We start from the raw sequence: 17,089 nt of genomic DNA on the forward strand, positions 1-17,089 counted from the left end.
TAGCTTTCTTCATTTTGGTGCCCAAATGACTATACTGTGGCCTGGCTTCAGCGAGAGCCAATTTAGCAGCAGTCTTGTGTCATACAGAGCACTGTCTTTGCATCAAATGGGGAATGGAGTTACTGCGTGTTAACTAGTTGTTTCCTGTATCTTCTTTTAGAATCACACAGAAGTGTTTCTTCTAAAGTTTAATGTCCTCCTTTCATTACATGCTGTTCATTAGACATGCTATGGAATCACTCTGTTTTGGTTTAGATCTTGGTTTTCTCACGAAGGAAAATGTACTTTCCTCTCGGGAAGCTCTGTTTTTAATCTGTCACCTGAGTTGAGCTGCATAATGACTTTGCCAGAATTAGGGTTGCACCAGCACATTTATTCCCCCAGTTATGTCACTGCTAGCCTCTTCCCTCTGATCTGCAGTATGAAAATTTGAGTCTGCTTAATTATTAGGTAGTAGTGAATTTAGAGCAAGTGAAAAAGAAGGTGGCAAGGACCACTAAATGACACAAAGTAGCATTAGGCAGCCAGCCCGCTCAGTGGGTTGTGAGTAGTAAGTGCTGTTTATGGTACGCACCTCAACTGTGTACCTTTTGTTTATGTGCTTGCCCTAAATTGCAGTTGTTGCCCCTCAATGTGGCCATGTTGTGCTAAAGCATAGATATTATGATAAATGTACTTTTCTGTATGACTTTAAAGCATGATGTGTAAAAATGGTTGCATTATTTCAAGGCCTGTTTTTCCATCCTCAATCCTAAAAAGCAATCCCTAAACAACACTATTTGAAATCAGGAAACTAATGTTAATATTTTCCTTAACATAGTCTTTTTGTACTTAAATTTTCAGCGGCATGTCTGTTGCTGACTGTATAGAATTTCGGACCATTGAAAGTAATTGATGTAGCAACGGAAGTCAATGAACTCATGAGCTGGTCAACAGCAATTGTAGCTTCTGCTGATGCTGGGAAAGAAGTGATGTTTTGGTTTATAAGAAAGGCTTGCTTGTAAACTTGGAGACTGACCGGGACTTGACAAAACAGGAAAGGAGATTTCTCTTAACGTTTTATTTATGTGAGAGGTCTGTGGATGTTAAAATCACAAACTGCATAAGATCAGAAACAGGCAGTCCATCTAGTAGCTTTGGATAGGACTTTATTTCTTACCTCCATTTTAGATGTGGAACACTTCTAAAAGCATCCAGCAAGTTATAGTTCAGCTTGACTGATATGCAATTAACGCAGAGAAGTTATTGTTTAATAAATCAAGTTTTCATTCAGAGATGCTCAAAGTCAGTAAAGCTTTTAATGAATACTGTGGTTCTTCCATTTTCTGATATTAGAAAATGATAAATTGAGGAACCTCAACGCATACAGGATGTTAAACAGTTACTGTAGTGTAAGCATATTCTCTCAACCACTGTCTTTTAATGACAACTTCAGAGATGATTTTTAATAATAAATCCTTGTCTGTCAAATGTGTGTGCCATGCTTTATCTTTACTGGCATGAATAATTCCATTAATCTTATGGCTCAAGGTAAAAGGAAAAAAAAAGGGCAGTTGCGTAAATGTAATCTCCAAGACAATCTAGTAAGATACAGTTTTGTAAAAAATGAAATATTTGTATGTGACATCTCATTCAGTTACTGGAACCATAAACTTTGCTTTTCTTTGACAGTCATTTACTTTCTATCCTGTAATTCGTCTCTAGCTTTGTTTTTTTTTTTCTAATAAATTTTTTAAAAAAGAATTATAAAATAGTTTGGTTCCTTATTCTCAAAGTGTCCTCTTTTTGAGGATTATGGAATCACTGAAGAACTAGTAGTCACTGGAGGAGAACTGGAATGGAAAAAAAGGAAAACATGTTTAGAAACTCAAAAATGTTGAGAACAAAGTGATATAAGGAAAAAGTTGGTGAGCTGCTGCTGTTCTTGAGCTAGTATGATGCTGGAGTTTTTGACACATTGTCTGGAATAATAAATTCAGCAGTCTGAGAAGGGAAAATACATGAATTGTTACTTTTCTGATAGGGAGGGTGATGTCTGTCAAGGTTTTAAATCGGGGTGAAGACTTTGTGGTGTTTCAAATCGGTGTATTTTATCTGAACAATTTGTATTTTTATGGTTAAAGCAAAATAAAAAGTAGATCATGAAGTACGTATTGTGAGACTGTTTAGGAGAAAGGTGTCTGCAGAAGGTCTAAAAGTATTTAGAGAGAAAAGTTCCTCTGTCCAGCAGTGAGAAAGTAACTGGGGAAAAGATCTCTAAAAAGCTGAAACCAGGGCTAGCCTGCTGTAGAAACCCAGCATGCCTCTTCATCCAGTAGCTGCTGGTCATCATCTTATGAAAACTGTTTTATTGTTTGTAGATTATGGAAGATTTTGTCTTTAGTCAAAAGATTTGTCTAATGCTACTGTGCAGCATTTAGTCATCCATGCCAGTTTCAAACAGATGAGTTCTGGGATTATACAGGGTCCAAGTATGAAGCATATATTCCAATGCAGTTTATGAACCCAAGGAAGTAATTAATACAATTAAGTAATTAATACCATAATATTTTATTAACTACTTTCCAAAAGAGGTGAGTTTTATAGCAGATTGAGTCCGTGATTGAAGATTTGACGAGGGTTGCAATTGCCCAGATGCAGAAGTCTTTATTTAAAAAAGGTCAATCGCATAATGAATGCAAACTGGAAGCTGTGTATCTGCTGTTCTCTTTGACAGGGTCTGATGGCAGGCCATTTTCATCTCCTACTATACTACCAGCATTTATCACTTTTAAACCATAGCCATTGCTTTTTCTTAAATTATTTTTGGGGACCTAATAATTATTATAATACTATGGAATTATGATATTAGTATAATTATTACTATAATAAATTATCATAACAGTGAAAGCAAAATGCAGTTCAAGTGGTTTATTGGTATAGTATTTCAGTCTCTCTCTTCCCCTCCAAGAATTCAGAAGGCAACATACTTATGCTTCCTAATATGTCATACCCATGTTGACAAATGCATCAGTAGCATAAAGAAATTCTGGTAATGTCAGACTTTTTAATTTGATAGAACAGCAGTAAAATTCTAGTTTACTGAGTGTAGCTGAATGTTTTATCTTGTAATATCTATCAGTCAGTAATGCATTTGGTTGGAATGGCAGAAGGAAGTATCCCAGTTAATTTCAGGAATTTGAGGGCGCCTGGGCCAGAGGAGCAGGAAGCCTGTAGTCTCTGAACAGATTTGCGTTTGTCTGTTGGCAAAGGCTTTTCTTTCGTGCAATGGCCTACTTTTTCTTGCCTGTAATGTTATGTGTCTACTTTGAACATTGCTTAAGCAGTTAAAACTGCTTGAAATGTGTTAAAGCAGTGATTTTCTAGCTTACCATTAGATGGATTCTTTTAATTAAAAAAACCAACCAAACAAACCAAAACACAAACTGATTATTTTTTCCAATTTTGGAATAGCAAGAAAATTTAGCTGTCTTTAGAAGTGTGTCAGTAACATTTCATCATTTCTGTATAGCACTAATTATTTGTATGTCTAGTATGACATGGCTTGATTCTGCTACCTCCTACCTGAATGTTAGGTTTCATCATTAATCTCTAAATTAATTACAGAAATCCAAATGTATGCTCTGTGAGCAAGACCAGTAGAGAAATACAGGATAAGATGGCAAGATTAATCAGTTCTAGAGGTTAGCGCTGTTATTTCCCTGGTGTGCAGGACAAATGGCTTTTGGAATTCAAGTTAAAAGATATCCCTGCCCTTCCGATAGAGCTACATGGGCCTTCTAAAATGGGACAAACATGTATCATTCTCTTCTGTTCTGCTTTATATATGTAATGCTTTTCCATCCCCAGTTAGTGAAAGAATCTGGTCTTCATTTTTTCTGCATTTTTGTGATGGTCTGAATTAGGTCGTTACTTGGTCTGTGATACAAGAAAATGTTTTTGAAAGCTGCTTCTGTTTCTTTCTGTTCTTCCCCTTGCCTCCTTTTGTATGAAGTCTTGTGCTGCTTGATTTCTTAGTTTGACATGAAATTCCTTATTTCTTCTCCTGGCTTTTCTTACTACTTTAGCAGTTTCAAAGTGCGTTATTTCCCTGCTGCTCTGTGAGGATGTAGTTGCTTGTGCAGCTTACTCCTATCTATCTTTTTCTGTGATACCACTGTGTGAAAGGCAAAGAGGGGAGTTGCACTATAACTCTTGAAAACCAAATACTTGAGTCCATGTGATATGAACAGTGTCCAGTGTCATGGTCAAGATCCCTGTTGAAAGTTAATGAGATCTCCAGAGTTAACAAAAACCTATTTTATTGACAAGTTTTTGTTGGGTAGTTGGTACTTATGTTTCTGTAGGTAATTCTCTTTTATGACTTTAAAAGTTGGCAGACATAGAAACTGGTTCATTGGGGACAAGAAAGAAGGCAGGATGCTTGAAGAGGGCCATGGAGGTGTATGAGAACAGGTTATATTTTTCTTTTTCAAGTTTATTGCTTGAGTTGTGCTGGAAACATAGAATGGTTTGGGTTAGAAAGGACCCTAAAGTATCATCTAGTTCCAATCTCCATAAAGTTGCATGCAGGCAACTGAGCCATCATCGCAAGTACTGAAAACTCTGAAGGTACAAGGTGAATGCTAATGTTCTGTTTTTCTAAGACTGTATGTAGAATAGTTATGGCTGGCCAGGAGGTCAAGTTAACACTACTGTAGCTGCAATTACAAGGATGTGGAAGGATGCTGTTTCTGCATATGTGGATTTGCAGAAGTCACTGCTCTTGGATGCCATTGTGCTGGTAAAGGTGTATTCTGTACTCTAATGGCTGGTATGCTTCCATGGGTAGCTTTATGGCAATGCAAAGCTTGTCTCTGTGGAGCTTACAGTCGTTCTGGGAGTGCTTTGCTGGTCTAGCATGCAGAGGTTTCTGAGTTGAAGTGTTCATAGTGTTTATATAACTTAATAGATTCTGTTCTCATAGACTCAGAGGAACTTTTTCCCCCCAGATCCTTTGGTCTGGATAGGAGAAGGAAGGATGATTTTCTTGTCCCCCTCCTCCCCTTCTGTTTTTAACTGTTTCTCATGTTAGTTGTAGAACAGTTCTGCGCTAACCACAGTGATGACTTACGAGGTAGCAATCGATAAAACATGGCCTGATAACAAAGGCTGAAATGATTTGTACCTGAACAATCATTTCAGCGATTTCAAGGACAGTGAAATTACAGTGAGTATGGTAAGGGCTCAGAATGGACATCACAGCGTATAAAACCTAGCCTTGTTTGCTAAACCTAAAGAGATTGCTGAAAACTTGTCAGATGGAGAGCAGCACTAACTCCAGGGTCAAGCTGCTATATAATTTTTTCCTCCTAAATATGTGAGAGAGGTTGCTAAAATGGAGAAAGAAAACTGAAATTACAATTTACTATGAAATGTGCAAGTCTGACTTCTTTTTTGTGGGCATTCAGTTCTGCTGTTTTCACCTGCAGTTAATTGCATCATCTTTCCCTGAAGAGAAAAAATGCTTAGTAAGTGGGAGAGCAGTATTGTAAAACCATTTAAAAGTCAAACAGGAAGGTTATGGACTGGTGTAATACAAGTCAGTAAGGCAGTCTGAAATTTTGGCACTTTCCTTTTAGGGCCTCCTTATTTTTAACACTACTATTGAAATATTATGGTAGTTGGCATTCAGCTTGCCATTTTTCATTTGTGGGTTATGTGGGAGATGGAGTCAGGGCAGAAGTGGAGGGGTATAGCAAATCATTAGCTTAACATTATTTGGGACAGGCATTGTTATTCTGGCCTTTATGTGAGCCAGCAGGTTGCTGTCCGTTCCTTCTTGGCAAAGCATTGTTCTGTGTAACAGCATAGATGATTTCCACATGGAAATATAAATTTAGATCTGTGCTGTGGTGAAAGTTAGGGGGGGGGGGGGGGGGAAGTTTCTGACTCTTGAGACTGAGACATTGAATTTGAAACATCTTCACTTTCATTTAATGCACTTGGATAATGCAGTTAGTTTATTTTTGTCTGTGTGAACTTCATATCCTAGCAGTTGGCATATTGTGGAATGGCTTGTGTTTGTTAAAACTGCTTATTAAATCTTTGTGGTTACTGGATTTTCACTGACTGTTTCTTGATTCTAACACTTACTGACCTGGGCAGTGCTAGAATTTGTTAGCAGAATGACCAAATGGAATTTAGACTTTACTTCTCTCTCCTCTTACTTGTTTTCTTATATGTGGGTGTCCATACTTCCTACCTAGTACTTACTGGGAACTGAATGTTCAATTCCCTTGGCCAGCTTTCAAATGTATGTGAAATATGATCACAAATTAAAATACCATGGTGTCTTTAATTGTGTTCATCCCTCTGTAAAAACAGTGTCGCTTTTCAAAAGACTAGTAGTGAGGAATTAGCATGTCTTTCAAGGTTATAAATGGAAATAAAAGGGGAGGGGCCAAATCCACCCCAAAGGAGGCGGTCTTGTGCTTCTTCAGTGGAAGCTTTCGAACTAAAAGCTCCCTTCCTTACTTTCATGTCTTGTATGTGAACATCCCATTAATCTGAAAGAAACATGAGTAAAGGAGTAGCTTACACATGCCCTTGAAAAAACAAACCTAATGATCAAAAGAACAGTATCTTATAAAATTGAGTAATTACAAAAGTTACTTTGACCTCATTTGTTTGTTTATGATCTTGATTTAAAGTCTGTGTTCTTCCCTGAGTGAATACGTAAAAGACTCTTTAATAGAAATACCTTTGCAATTTCTCTGAACAGGTACTTTGTGCTGGACTTTGAGACGGGAATTCTGCAGTATTTTGTGAATGAACAAAGCAAAAACCAGAAGCCACGAGGAACCTTGTCTTTAGCCGGAGCTATAATACTGCATGGTGATGAAGTGCCACACATGTTGGTGGTCTACTCTGCTAATGGAGAGATGTATAAGTTGAGAGGTACAGTGCTGCTTGAATGCGAGCTTCATTCTTCATGATTCAGAATCATTCTTCTCTCCTATTCCCGCTTCTGCATCTCTTCATTCATGTCTCATTTTTCTTCCCTGTACTTTCAGAAAGTAGTGGTTATACAGCTATGGTGTTACACAGTATATTATAAAACACAGTGGAACACTAGTCTGGAGTTGAATACGTATGAATTTACAATATATAAACTTTCAGGGCTGGAAGATACCTCGAGCTATTATTGTGGCATTCTGAAGGGAGGAAAAGCTGCTTTCATTGCTGTTCACTGCATAGCATTTAGTTTCTGTTGTTCATCTCCCCTGCCACCATGCTGCAGATAATGTGCAGGAATGAACTTGCTGATGGGTCAGACAAGGGAAAAATGGCAAGTGGAAGCCTTTTAAGATCCTGTGTTCTTGTGAGTCTTGGAATAATTGAATGCAGCATTAACATAAAATTTTGCCTTCCCTCGCTCCCAAATGTAAGAAAGACAATACAGGGTATGTAAGAGTTACTTTGGAATGTTTGGTTTTTTGTGTTTTTCTTTTTTTTTTTTAATTAAGGAAATAACTTTATTTTAAGGTATTTTCAGTCTGATTGATTGATCAGGACACTTTCGTATTGAGCTCCTTTACAAAAAGAACCCCAACATATATATATATATATATATGTATGTATGTATATATTTATTTATATATATGTATATATAAAAGATTTAGTATAGCAAAAGTTTAAAATTGTGAGTTTTATTCTGACTACAGTTTATCAGCTATCAGGACAGAATATGCAAGCCTCCTCTGCGGTACAGTGTGTTGCTGTTTTATACCTAGAACTGAAATACAAGAACAACCGGGGAGAGTTTTTGTTAAAGTTTTTTGGCGTTTGCACAACTAGAAATCATGAACACTTGTGATTTCATTATGATGCTTTTCCAAGCACTTGAGATTATAAATGACTTTAAATATGCTGCTTTTAATTTAGTGAAATCTATAAGTTTAATTCAAGTCAGTAAATATTTTTTTTATGCTGAGTCAATAACCATTGAGATACTTAATAGCAAAGGATGTAAGAGAAAACATTTACTAAAATTATCCACTCTGTATTGGTGTTCTTAATTAGGATTACTAATTGTGGTTGTTTAAAACAAAACCTCTCTCCCAAGTAGATTTAGTAATATTACACAGGAGCCATCTGATACAGGCTGCAGACAATCTTTCTAATATTTTTTCAAGCTGTTTTTAAAGATGGGGGGAAATTCTGGTTTTCATTATTGTGTCTTTAAATTGCATGCGAATAGCACAGATTTAAAGAGAGATTTAGTTGAACTACATTAAAACAGAAGTACTTAAGTATTTAGTAGCTTGCCTGATAGCTGAATGACAACCTTAGTGTAGAGCTTTTACTGATTTAAATGCTGTGATGTGGCACTTCACAGAGGGACACAGGTAAAACAAAAGTGTTGTGGGTTTTCTTTGGTTTTTATTTGTTTGCTTAATAAAAAAAGGTCATCTTGAGGCAATTCTGCTTTTAATAATACTTGGAGGAGATAACTATGAAAAAGACTCATAAGCTTATCTCTTCCAACTGGCCACATCATATTAAGTCGAGGTTTAGATGTGTTGTGTCTAAAAACTTACACATAGAATAGTGTAAATTAGAATTTATAGTGCATCCTAAACAGTAAATGATTCCCCCCCCCCAGCCCTATCATCTTCTCTTCAGTATCAATTTAAGTGAGATTCCCTGCATTTTTTTGTTTCTGTTCTAGCTGCTGATGCAAAGGAGAAACAATACTGGATAACTCAGCTTCGTTCCTGTGCCAAACATCACAAGGAAGGTAATTCTAAGGTAAATAATTTAAAGGGAGAAGTAACTATTTTGTTTTAAGTGGCTAGGTGAAGAACAGCATGATCTGCATGATAGGCTGGCTGTTGTAGTTAGTGGATTGCTGTTTAGAGGTTTATGAATAAAAGCAGCAAGTTGTCATTCCTCCCTAACTGGAGCAGGTTTAATTCAATTGGAATCTTAATAAACATTGTTCTATTTATGAGAAATAATTTCATTTTCATTTAATTTAATTTAATGGCTCTTACTATAGAAGTTTTAGGTAGATGTTAGCAGGAGCCTTCATCTTCTTTGCAAGTCTGGAGGAGGTCATCATATGAAGGTTTATATTATTTATTTTTCTTTGGAAGTGATGTCTGAATTTTTGTCCTCAAAGAAATAAAAATTTTGGACTGGTTAAAAAAAAAAAAATGTTTGCACTTAAAAAACAGCAGAAGGATGGGTTTAGGATGTCTCCTGTCTCCAAGCAGAAATTGTATCAATCTGTTTAAATTAGAACACACCTTGAAAGTGGGATTTATTAAAAACAAACAAAAAGCCCCATTAGAAATAAATTATTATTGTATTTTTTTATGTATGGTTTTGGTGTTAATATTGAGTCAGTAAAAAAAAGTCCTGCTCTTATTTTCAATTCTTTAAGCAAAGGTTGCTTTCCTCATGAGTAATGGTTTGCTATACTAAAAAAAAATAAAATGGATGTAACTGCAAGGAGAAAGGGTTCCTCCCTGCCCCAGGATGCTGAGAATATCAGTCTTTTGTTAACTGCAGTCAAAGTTGTTCATCCTGAGTATCTTTGGGAGTTGGGCTTAGAAAAGATGGATGGTGTTTTGAGGGACTGGCATTCATTGAAGTGCATCATGTAAAATAAAACCCAGTTTTTGTTGCTCTTTTTAAGTGATGTGGACATGTCAGGAAGGAATTACGGTATAATTAAAACACTTTTTGAAGGAGAATATGTAACTTCAGTATTTTGGTACTTCTTCAATTCTTATGTGTGGCAATTAAATATGGCTTCTATATAGCTGTGGCCCAGTACCATTCGGAAAGGTGCAAATCTGCTTGATCAGAATTCTCTTACAGTTGCTGTTGATTGGCAACTCGGGGACTTTCTGTGCTAGAGGTAGTATCTTTCTATGCTCAGCTGCCATCAATGACTTATTCCTCAATAGATTTTCTGATCACTTCTTGAACCCATGTAAATGTTTAGCATCTACAGTGTACTGTGATCAGTCAGTAGTACTGTTGTTCAGTATAGGTGGTATCAGTGGTTGGTCCGATGGCATAATTATTCTTACACTCTCTATTCATTTGCTTATATTTCTTAATACTGGATTTGTTTTTCTCCTTTTGCCTGCTACTGGTAACTAATTCTGTAGAATTGACTATACTTTTTTTTATTGGTGATGTGAGGGGAAAGTACAAATGAGGGAAGTATAGTGTTAAAAAGTGCTCTGGAGTGGCTGAATAGAAATTAGTTGCTAGCTGTTAATAGTAATAGCAGTATGGGGGATCCTCAGATAAGAGGAACTGAAAAATAAACAGATTATTGAAAACTGGAGATTATTATGGGATGCTCTGGATACTGAAAGCGTGCATAGATTTGAAGAATACTTGAAAGGAATAATGTTATTAGAAAATCTTGACTAAGTGAGTAGGAAGCTATTAAATACAAAGACAGTATCTGTCATAGAAGATTGAACACACAACTTTTGGAAACAGGAAGGGCTTAGAATGGGGGGCATCTCTCTAGGCTTTTTCTTGTAGTCGTGCATAGTGACCTGCTACTGCTGTGGCTTTTTTCTACTTCATAGACTCATTGTGCAAGAAAACAAAAAGATTTCCTTGACTGAGGGGGTGGTGGGCATATATAACTGAGGAACCAAATGCAAGGTTATTTCAGACAGCAGGAGGAGGGTTCTTGCATTTTTCTTAGACTGATGAATTACAGAAACTTTGCATAGGATTCTGGAGTATAGATGCATTTTGATTGGTACAGCCAGTCACACATTTCAATTAGCTTGGATCCATTTATTAGAAAATAGAAATGCTGAAGGAAAAAGGTTTTTTTTTTTTGTTCTGTGTTACAAGTATATATCTATATAGAGTAGAGTAGGCCACTTTTCACTTCATATGTTTGTTGCTGAAGCACTCTTACTTCTCCAGCTTTGTAAGCCACAAAGCAAATAGAGAATTTACATCTTCTGTGTTTTGACTCTGCTTCTTGTACCAGAAGTGTACTGTACTTGAAACAATGTCATGCTTACCTGTTCCTGGGAACCTTTCTTTTGACCAGATTGGTCTCAGGTATTTCAGTATCTTTTTCCCTTTTCCCCTCCTGTCATCTCAGTCTTAAAGAGTATTATCTAAGAGGCAGATTTTCTGTGACTTTAGCATTGTATATAGGGCTAACTTAGATTCATCTACAAGTGAGTTTTAAAGCTTCTCTTTGGGTATCAGATACTGGTTACAAGGGAATGATGCTTCAGAGATTCCAGAAGCTAGGGAAAAAATGCATTTGTAGAACATCTTTGTTTTCCTCAGTTTCTTACTTCAAAACCACTGCCTGGTAGGAGGTAAGGGAAGCAAAAAATGCTGCATTTCTTTGTGTTTGTTTTTTCCTTTCTCTTGTAGATGAAGAAGGTACATTAATATAATTATTATTAGCATGGAAATGGAAACAGGCTGTTAAAAGTATTTTAAATTTACATAAAATAGCATGCTGCTATTTTATCTGCCTTACTGTTTCTTTCATGTTGTGGTTAGGGACTGGAGTTAGATAGGAAGGTTTGTAATAACATGGAGAGAGGTACATGTTTGGCTTCCTTTTGAATGGTTGAGGACTTGACAAAAATATGTATGTCTGGATTTTGTTAAAATAGCCCTACCAGTGATAGGACTGTCATGATGTGATTTCTTATTTTACTGGCAACAGGATGGGATTACTCTTTTTTTTCCTCCTTTCCCATTCTTTGATGGGTGTAGTAACTGGTAATCGCGTCTTGTCTGTCTCTCATAGTTGCTGTCACAAACAGGCAGATGGGTACTCATGTGTTTTGAGCTTCTAGAGTTTGGACAGCATCCAAGCTCTGAGAACAGGCATCTGGAAAGTTGGAGGCTGAGTGCTTGCTCCTGCCTTCTCTTACACGCTACACCTTTTTCACAGAAAGAATGAGAGGCAGAAATTTGTAGCTGTTTTTTTAGGAGTCATACATTTGAGAATGAGGTGGGATGGGAAGTGTAAAATACGCAATGAGGGGTATGATTTATCTTATGCAAGTGGGATATAGATTAACAGGGGAAAAATAATGGGATGACAAGGCAAGCAATGGTAACGTTCCCAAGAATAACAGTGAGCACCTCTTAGCTACTGGTCTTTCATATTGGAGAAATAACATGGTTTTGAAACCTTGAATAGATATTATTGGCAGGAGATTCAAGAGAAAACATGAAGATTTGGAGAATATTTTCAAAGCTGAATCTGTGTCACTATTCCTGTGAAACACTAGTAGGAGAACGTTCCTCCTTCCTACTCTGGATCCAGATCAGCACTGATTTCCTTCCTTTTTCAGTTACTGACTGCTTCAGAATGCTGCTGTGTGACTTGCTGTCCTTGCTGTCTTTAAAGCTTCAGCTGGGATTGAATTAGTGGCGTAAATTAAGCAGAGCAGTGATTTAAATTTAGTTGCATCCTAATGAATGGTAGGGAGGTGAGCTATATAGCTAACAAGTGGATGTAACATAAGCTAAGCCTGTGATGTTGTTTTAATTTAGTTTTACATCTTAATGATAAAACAACAGTAAAGGATAATGTTCTCTAGCAAATAATTCCCATGCTGTAAGATAGTCGTAATGTTCTTGGTATTCCCATGCAAGTTTCATTTTGCTTAATTACAAATTGCTGAACCTCCACAAGTGCCAGTGTGCACTGTATTGGAAGAAATTGTGTCTGGGTAGGATTGCAGTGTTTTTTTTGACAATTCTAAGTGAATATTATTGTACATTTTTAAATGGATTATTCACTGGCATTTTTAACATCTGCATGATAATTGTTTCCATAAAGCCAGATTCACTTAGTGAAAGTTTCAAGTCTTTGTGAATGTTCTTGTGATTCTTTTAGTCACATGAAAACTTTCTTCCTTTTGAGCAAGTTCACTCGTCCCTCCTCTGGTATGCTTGTTTGCTTCTTCCTCTCAACCCTGGCCTATAAAGTTAACTAAAGACTAGTACTTCTAATTAAAGCATGCTTTGGAAATTCTTGCAGTTGTGAGACTGAGAAGGAAACCGTGCTTGGCTGTAGATATGTGAACATTTGACACCTTTTTCCTCCCTTTGGAAGCTGCATGAAGAGAAGAGTTCTCTGTTTCAAAATCCTTCTATAGGAATGGAAAAAAAATGATTTAGGACTAAACATGAGCTTGCTCAAATGATTCTTGATGAAGAAAAGATTTTATGATGGAATGATTATCATAGTCTCTTGCTTAAAAGCATACATATGTATTGCCTTATTGAGAATGATGAAGCGCTATAATATCCTGTCAGAAAAGTTAGTATCATAGATGGTGCTTTACACAAATGTGCAAAGTATATCATAAGCCAGTCGATCCATTTTCAGTGCCGAAGTTTGGATGTTATGTAGATTCAGTCATTTGCATTTTAATATTTGCAAATTATTATAATGTAAATTAAACAGATCTCTGTCCATATTTTTCTTTTATTAGTGTTTGTTTACTTAAGATGCATTGGAAAAGAAGTAGATGGGAATTTAAATACTTAATAGGGATGTCTCAAAATTGTAATTACTTTCTGAAAGCGTATGACTTCTCATAGCTCTAAAGCTGCGTGCTGGCATTGGTTCTGTGCTATATATGTGCACAGTAATGGAATATCATTTCAGTATGTATTATTCTGTAGAAAACATCTGTGGCACAATGCCTGTGAAAATGGTGATTATCAGCCATAAACAGATATGGCAGTTCGCTTCAGAAATGAGTTTTATTGATCTCTACAGCATTGCATTTACTTTCCAAGATAAGCGAATCTGTTTGCTTCTGGTAAATGGTGAAAAACGTTTCAGCTTCTTTGTGAGCAGGAAGGGAGAATAACTCGTGAAAACATTAATAGAGGTGGAACTTACTGTTTTGCAATTACATTATTTTAGTTGTTAGGATCTTTGATATACAAATGGAAGCATTCAATAAACTGCTTTTTTTATCTTGGAGGTGGACGGTCTACTAAAAAAAAAATTTTAACTATAATCTATGTTAGCTAAGTGTATTTTGGCTAGTTTTAGGTCATAAACCTAAGATGAAGGCAAGTAACAAATTAACCTTTTATTAGCTTCTGTATTATTCTTTTATTAGTTGGCAAACAGTTGGAGCAGTGGTAAAGTATAGCCTCAGGAAAGAATATTCATAATCCTTTCGGAGTGCTTCAGCCTGTGTATTTCTTGACTCATTTGCACCATGCATTACTAATTGTTGGAGAGCTAATAGCTTCCTCTCATCAGACTTTTCAGTATCTTTTTATTTATTTATTTGCAAACCAGAGAGCAGTAGGACCAAAGAAAACAAGATAGGCTAATAGTTAGAGGGGCAGTCATACCAGCAGTGCTAGGGTGAAGAGCAGGGATTAGGAATAAAGATCCAGTGATAACTGTAGTTGCTTTGATTTCCTATGAGAGTGTCTTTAATGTTTTTTTTTATGGTGTGATGTGTGATTAGAATGTTTCTGGCTGTGGAAAACATTACATAGGCTTTAACATTTTAACAAAAATAGAAAACTAGTTTTTGCACAGCTGTGTGCTAGTGTGAAAGATGTGCTTGTCATTCCCTGTGTTTAGTCTGAAGAAGTTCTGCAAAAGAAGAGTCAAGTATTTGGCTGGGATGTAGGTGTTGACAATGTGTTGTGAAATTCGAAAGTGCTGAAGGGGCTGAGCATGTGGTTCCTGGAGAGGCCTCTCCTGGCAGTGGCAGGAAGAAGCTGTCAGAAGGAATTGGCTGCTGCCCTGACTCCTTGGGCAGAGTAGGCACAGTGCGCTGCTGCTGTTCTTTATGGCATTGAGGTGTGGAGCCCCACTTCAAAAGGTTTTCAGTGACAGTATAAGCTGCTTCCTGCACACATTCACCCAAGCTTTGTGTGTGACTGCTTTTGCAAGTTTAAGTTGTAATCTTTTATATTTATAGGGCCTTGCCTAGTGATAGCTTCATGGGTAGCCAGAGGGCCTGGTGCTGAGCTCATTTAGGGTTTGTGTGTTACAGACATACTCTAAAAAGTGATTCCAAGCACCACTAGGAGTTGCACTCTCGATCCTCCCTCCCCGTTCTCTCCGGGAGCGGGGAAGGGGAAGCCCGGTGCGGGGGCGGGGGGGGGGGGAGACGGACACGGACCTTGAGTGTTGTCAGCTCGGCACCACTCACTGGGAGTGAGTGAACAAGTTACCTGACTGGGTTTAAACCACAACAGTTCTTTTTGGCGCCCAACGTGGGGCACGAGGGGTTGAGATAAGAACAGATCTGACTGGATTGATAGTCACTCGTCACAATGCTGATTTATTGGCTCTCAAGGTTTTTCCTCTTGATCTCACAGTTTCAGTATATCATATCTTACGTAGAGCCGGTATTCGCTGTGTTAGTGTTTATTAAGTGTGGGGCTTGGGCTAAGGTTTTTATCCCATTGTACTTTATGGTAATGACTTGTAATACAATAGAATCATTGATCATGAAACTGATCTGGCTTATGTTCCCAGTGTGGTCACCACCTTTATACTTTGGGAGGTATATGATGGAGGTGCTTAGCAATTACACATCTTTTTTCTCCTTCTCAGGTGCTCAACCTGTGAAGGAGACATCCTTTTACCCTCCTAGTCGTCCCCCCAGACCATTTACATTTGAGAGTTTTGAATTTTTTGAATGGCCTTTTAATGCTGTTGAGACTTGTTTGCTGATGGTGATGGGAATCACCATGCTAACACGCATACAGAGTGTGTTTTGCCCACTACTGATTTCAAGAGTTAAGCAGATTCAGGTTTGGGTCTTGTCTGGGGTCAAACGACGATGTAGGAGGACCGAGAGATTTTCCCAGAGGCTGGACAGCCATGAGTGGCAGGGTGTGTGGGATAGTATGGGCAAGTATCTAGGTCAGTGGGCCCCTCCAGTATTTTGGAATTTCACTACCGAACAACTGCAAAATCCAGAAGAATTAGTAAAACACTTAAATGAGGTGTGTGGTCATTCTGGCCATACCAGAGATGGACAAATCACGGCAACGTGCTGGGGCTTGGCCTATGCTTACAGGGCCTTGTTCAACACTATCCAGCACCTTCAAAAGGAAAAGAATGTCGGCGGATTTGAGGGCAAAGTGACAGTCGCTACTCAAACTTTGGCTGCAATGAACTGCGCAGCTACCCCAGTGGCAAGTACAGCAGCTGCTCAAACTTCAACTGCAACAGACAGCGCGGTTACCCCAGCTCCAAGCACGGTAGCTACACCACCCCCAGCAACAAGTACAGTCGCTACTCAAACCACAGTGATAATCACTGCAGCCAAACCAGAGGACCAATTCGTACCAATATCAGTTGCCCCTGTACGCAAGAGAACAAGCAAAAAGGAGGCAAAAAGGGTGAAGCGAGATGAAGAACCAATGAATTCACCACCCGGTCCAGAATCTGATCAGGAGTCATCATCACATGACGAAGAAGAAGAAGAAGAGGTAACTTCTTGACCTCGGACCTCAACCGAGCTGCGGAATATGCGAAAAGATTTTACCCGTCAACCAGGGAGCACATCATCACCTGGTTACTCCGATGCTGGGACAATGGGGCCGATGGTCACGAACTAGAAGGTACAGAAGCCAAGCAGCTGGGATCACTTGCTAGAGAAGGGGGAATTGACAAAGCAATTGCAAGAGAGAAAAAGTCCCTCAGCCTTTGGAGGAGGCTCTTGGCAGCTGTGAAAGAAAGGTTTCCGTACAAGGACGATGTTACGAGTCGTTCGGCCAAGTGGACTACTATAGACAAAGGCATCCAGTCTCTGAGGGAATCGGCCATCGTAGAGATGATCTATCACATCAAGCCGAATAACGGGGATACACCTATAGATCCAGATGAAGTTGAATGTACACGACCCATGTGGCGAAAACTTACATGGAATGCACCGTCATCATATGCCCATTCATTGGCAACAGTGACCTGGAATGACATAGTACCACTAACAGTGGATGAAATGGTTCATAAACTCCGAGAGTTCGAAGACAATCTCACTCCTTCCATCATCTCAGCTGTGAAAAAACTGTCCCAGGACCT

The 17,089-nt window shown here is 38.0% G+C and overlaps 1 protein-coding gene across 1 annotated transcript in view; it reads left to right on the top strand.

Annotated features, from left to right (window-relative positions):
- Positions 1–17,089, top strand: part of OSBPL10 (oxysterol binding protein like 10) — a 102,167-nt gene that overhangs the window by 23,654 nt on the left and 61,424 nt on the right. Inside the window, exons 2-3 of the mRNA XM_057424928.1 lie at positions 6,764–6,939; positions 8,714–8,793. Coding sequence (XP_057280911.1) covers positions 6,764–6,939; positions 8,714–8,793 — 256 coding nt within the window. The remainder of the gene's footprint in view (positions 1–6,763; positions 6,940–8,713; positions 8,794–17,089) is intronic.

The sequence above is a fragment of the Pezoporus wallicus genome, unplaced genomic scaffold, assembly GCF_028554395.1.
Source record: "Pezoporus wallicus isolate ANWC-B61680 ecotype Strahan unplaced genomic scaffold, APGP_CSIRO_Pwel_v1 contig_3181, whole genome shotgun sequence".
In the NCBI taxonomy this organism is placed as follows: Eukaryota; Metazoa; Chordata; class Aves; order Psittaciformes; family Psittacidae; genus Pezoporus; species Pezoporus wallicus.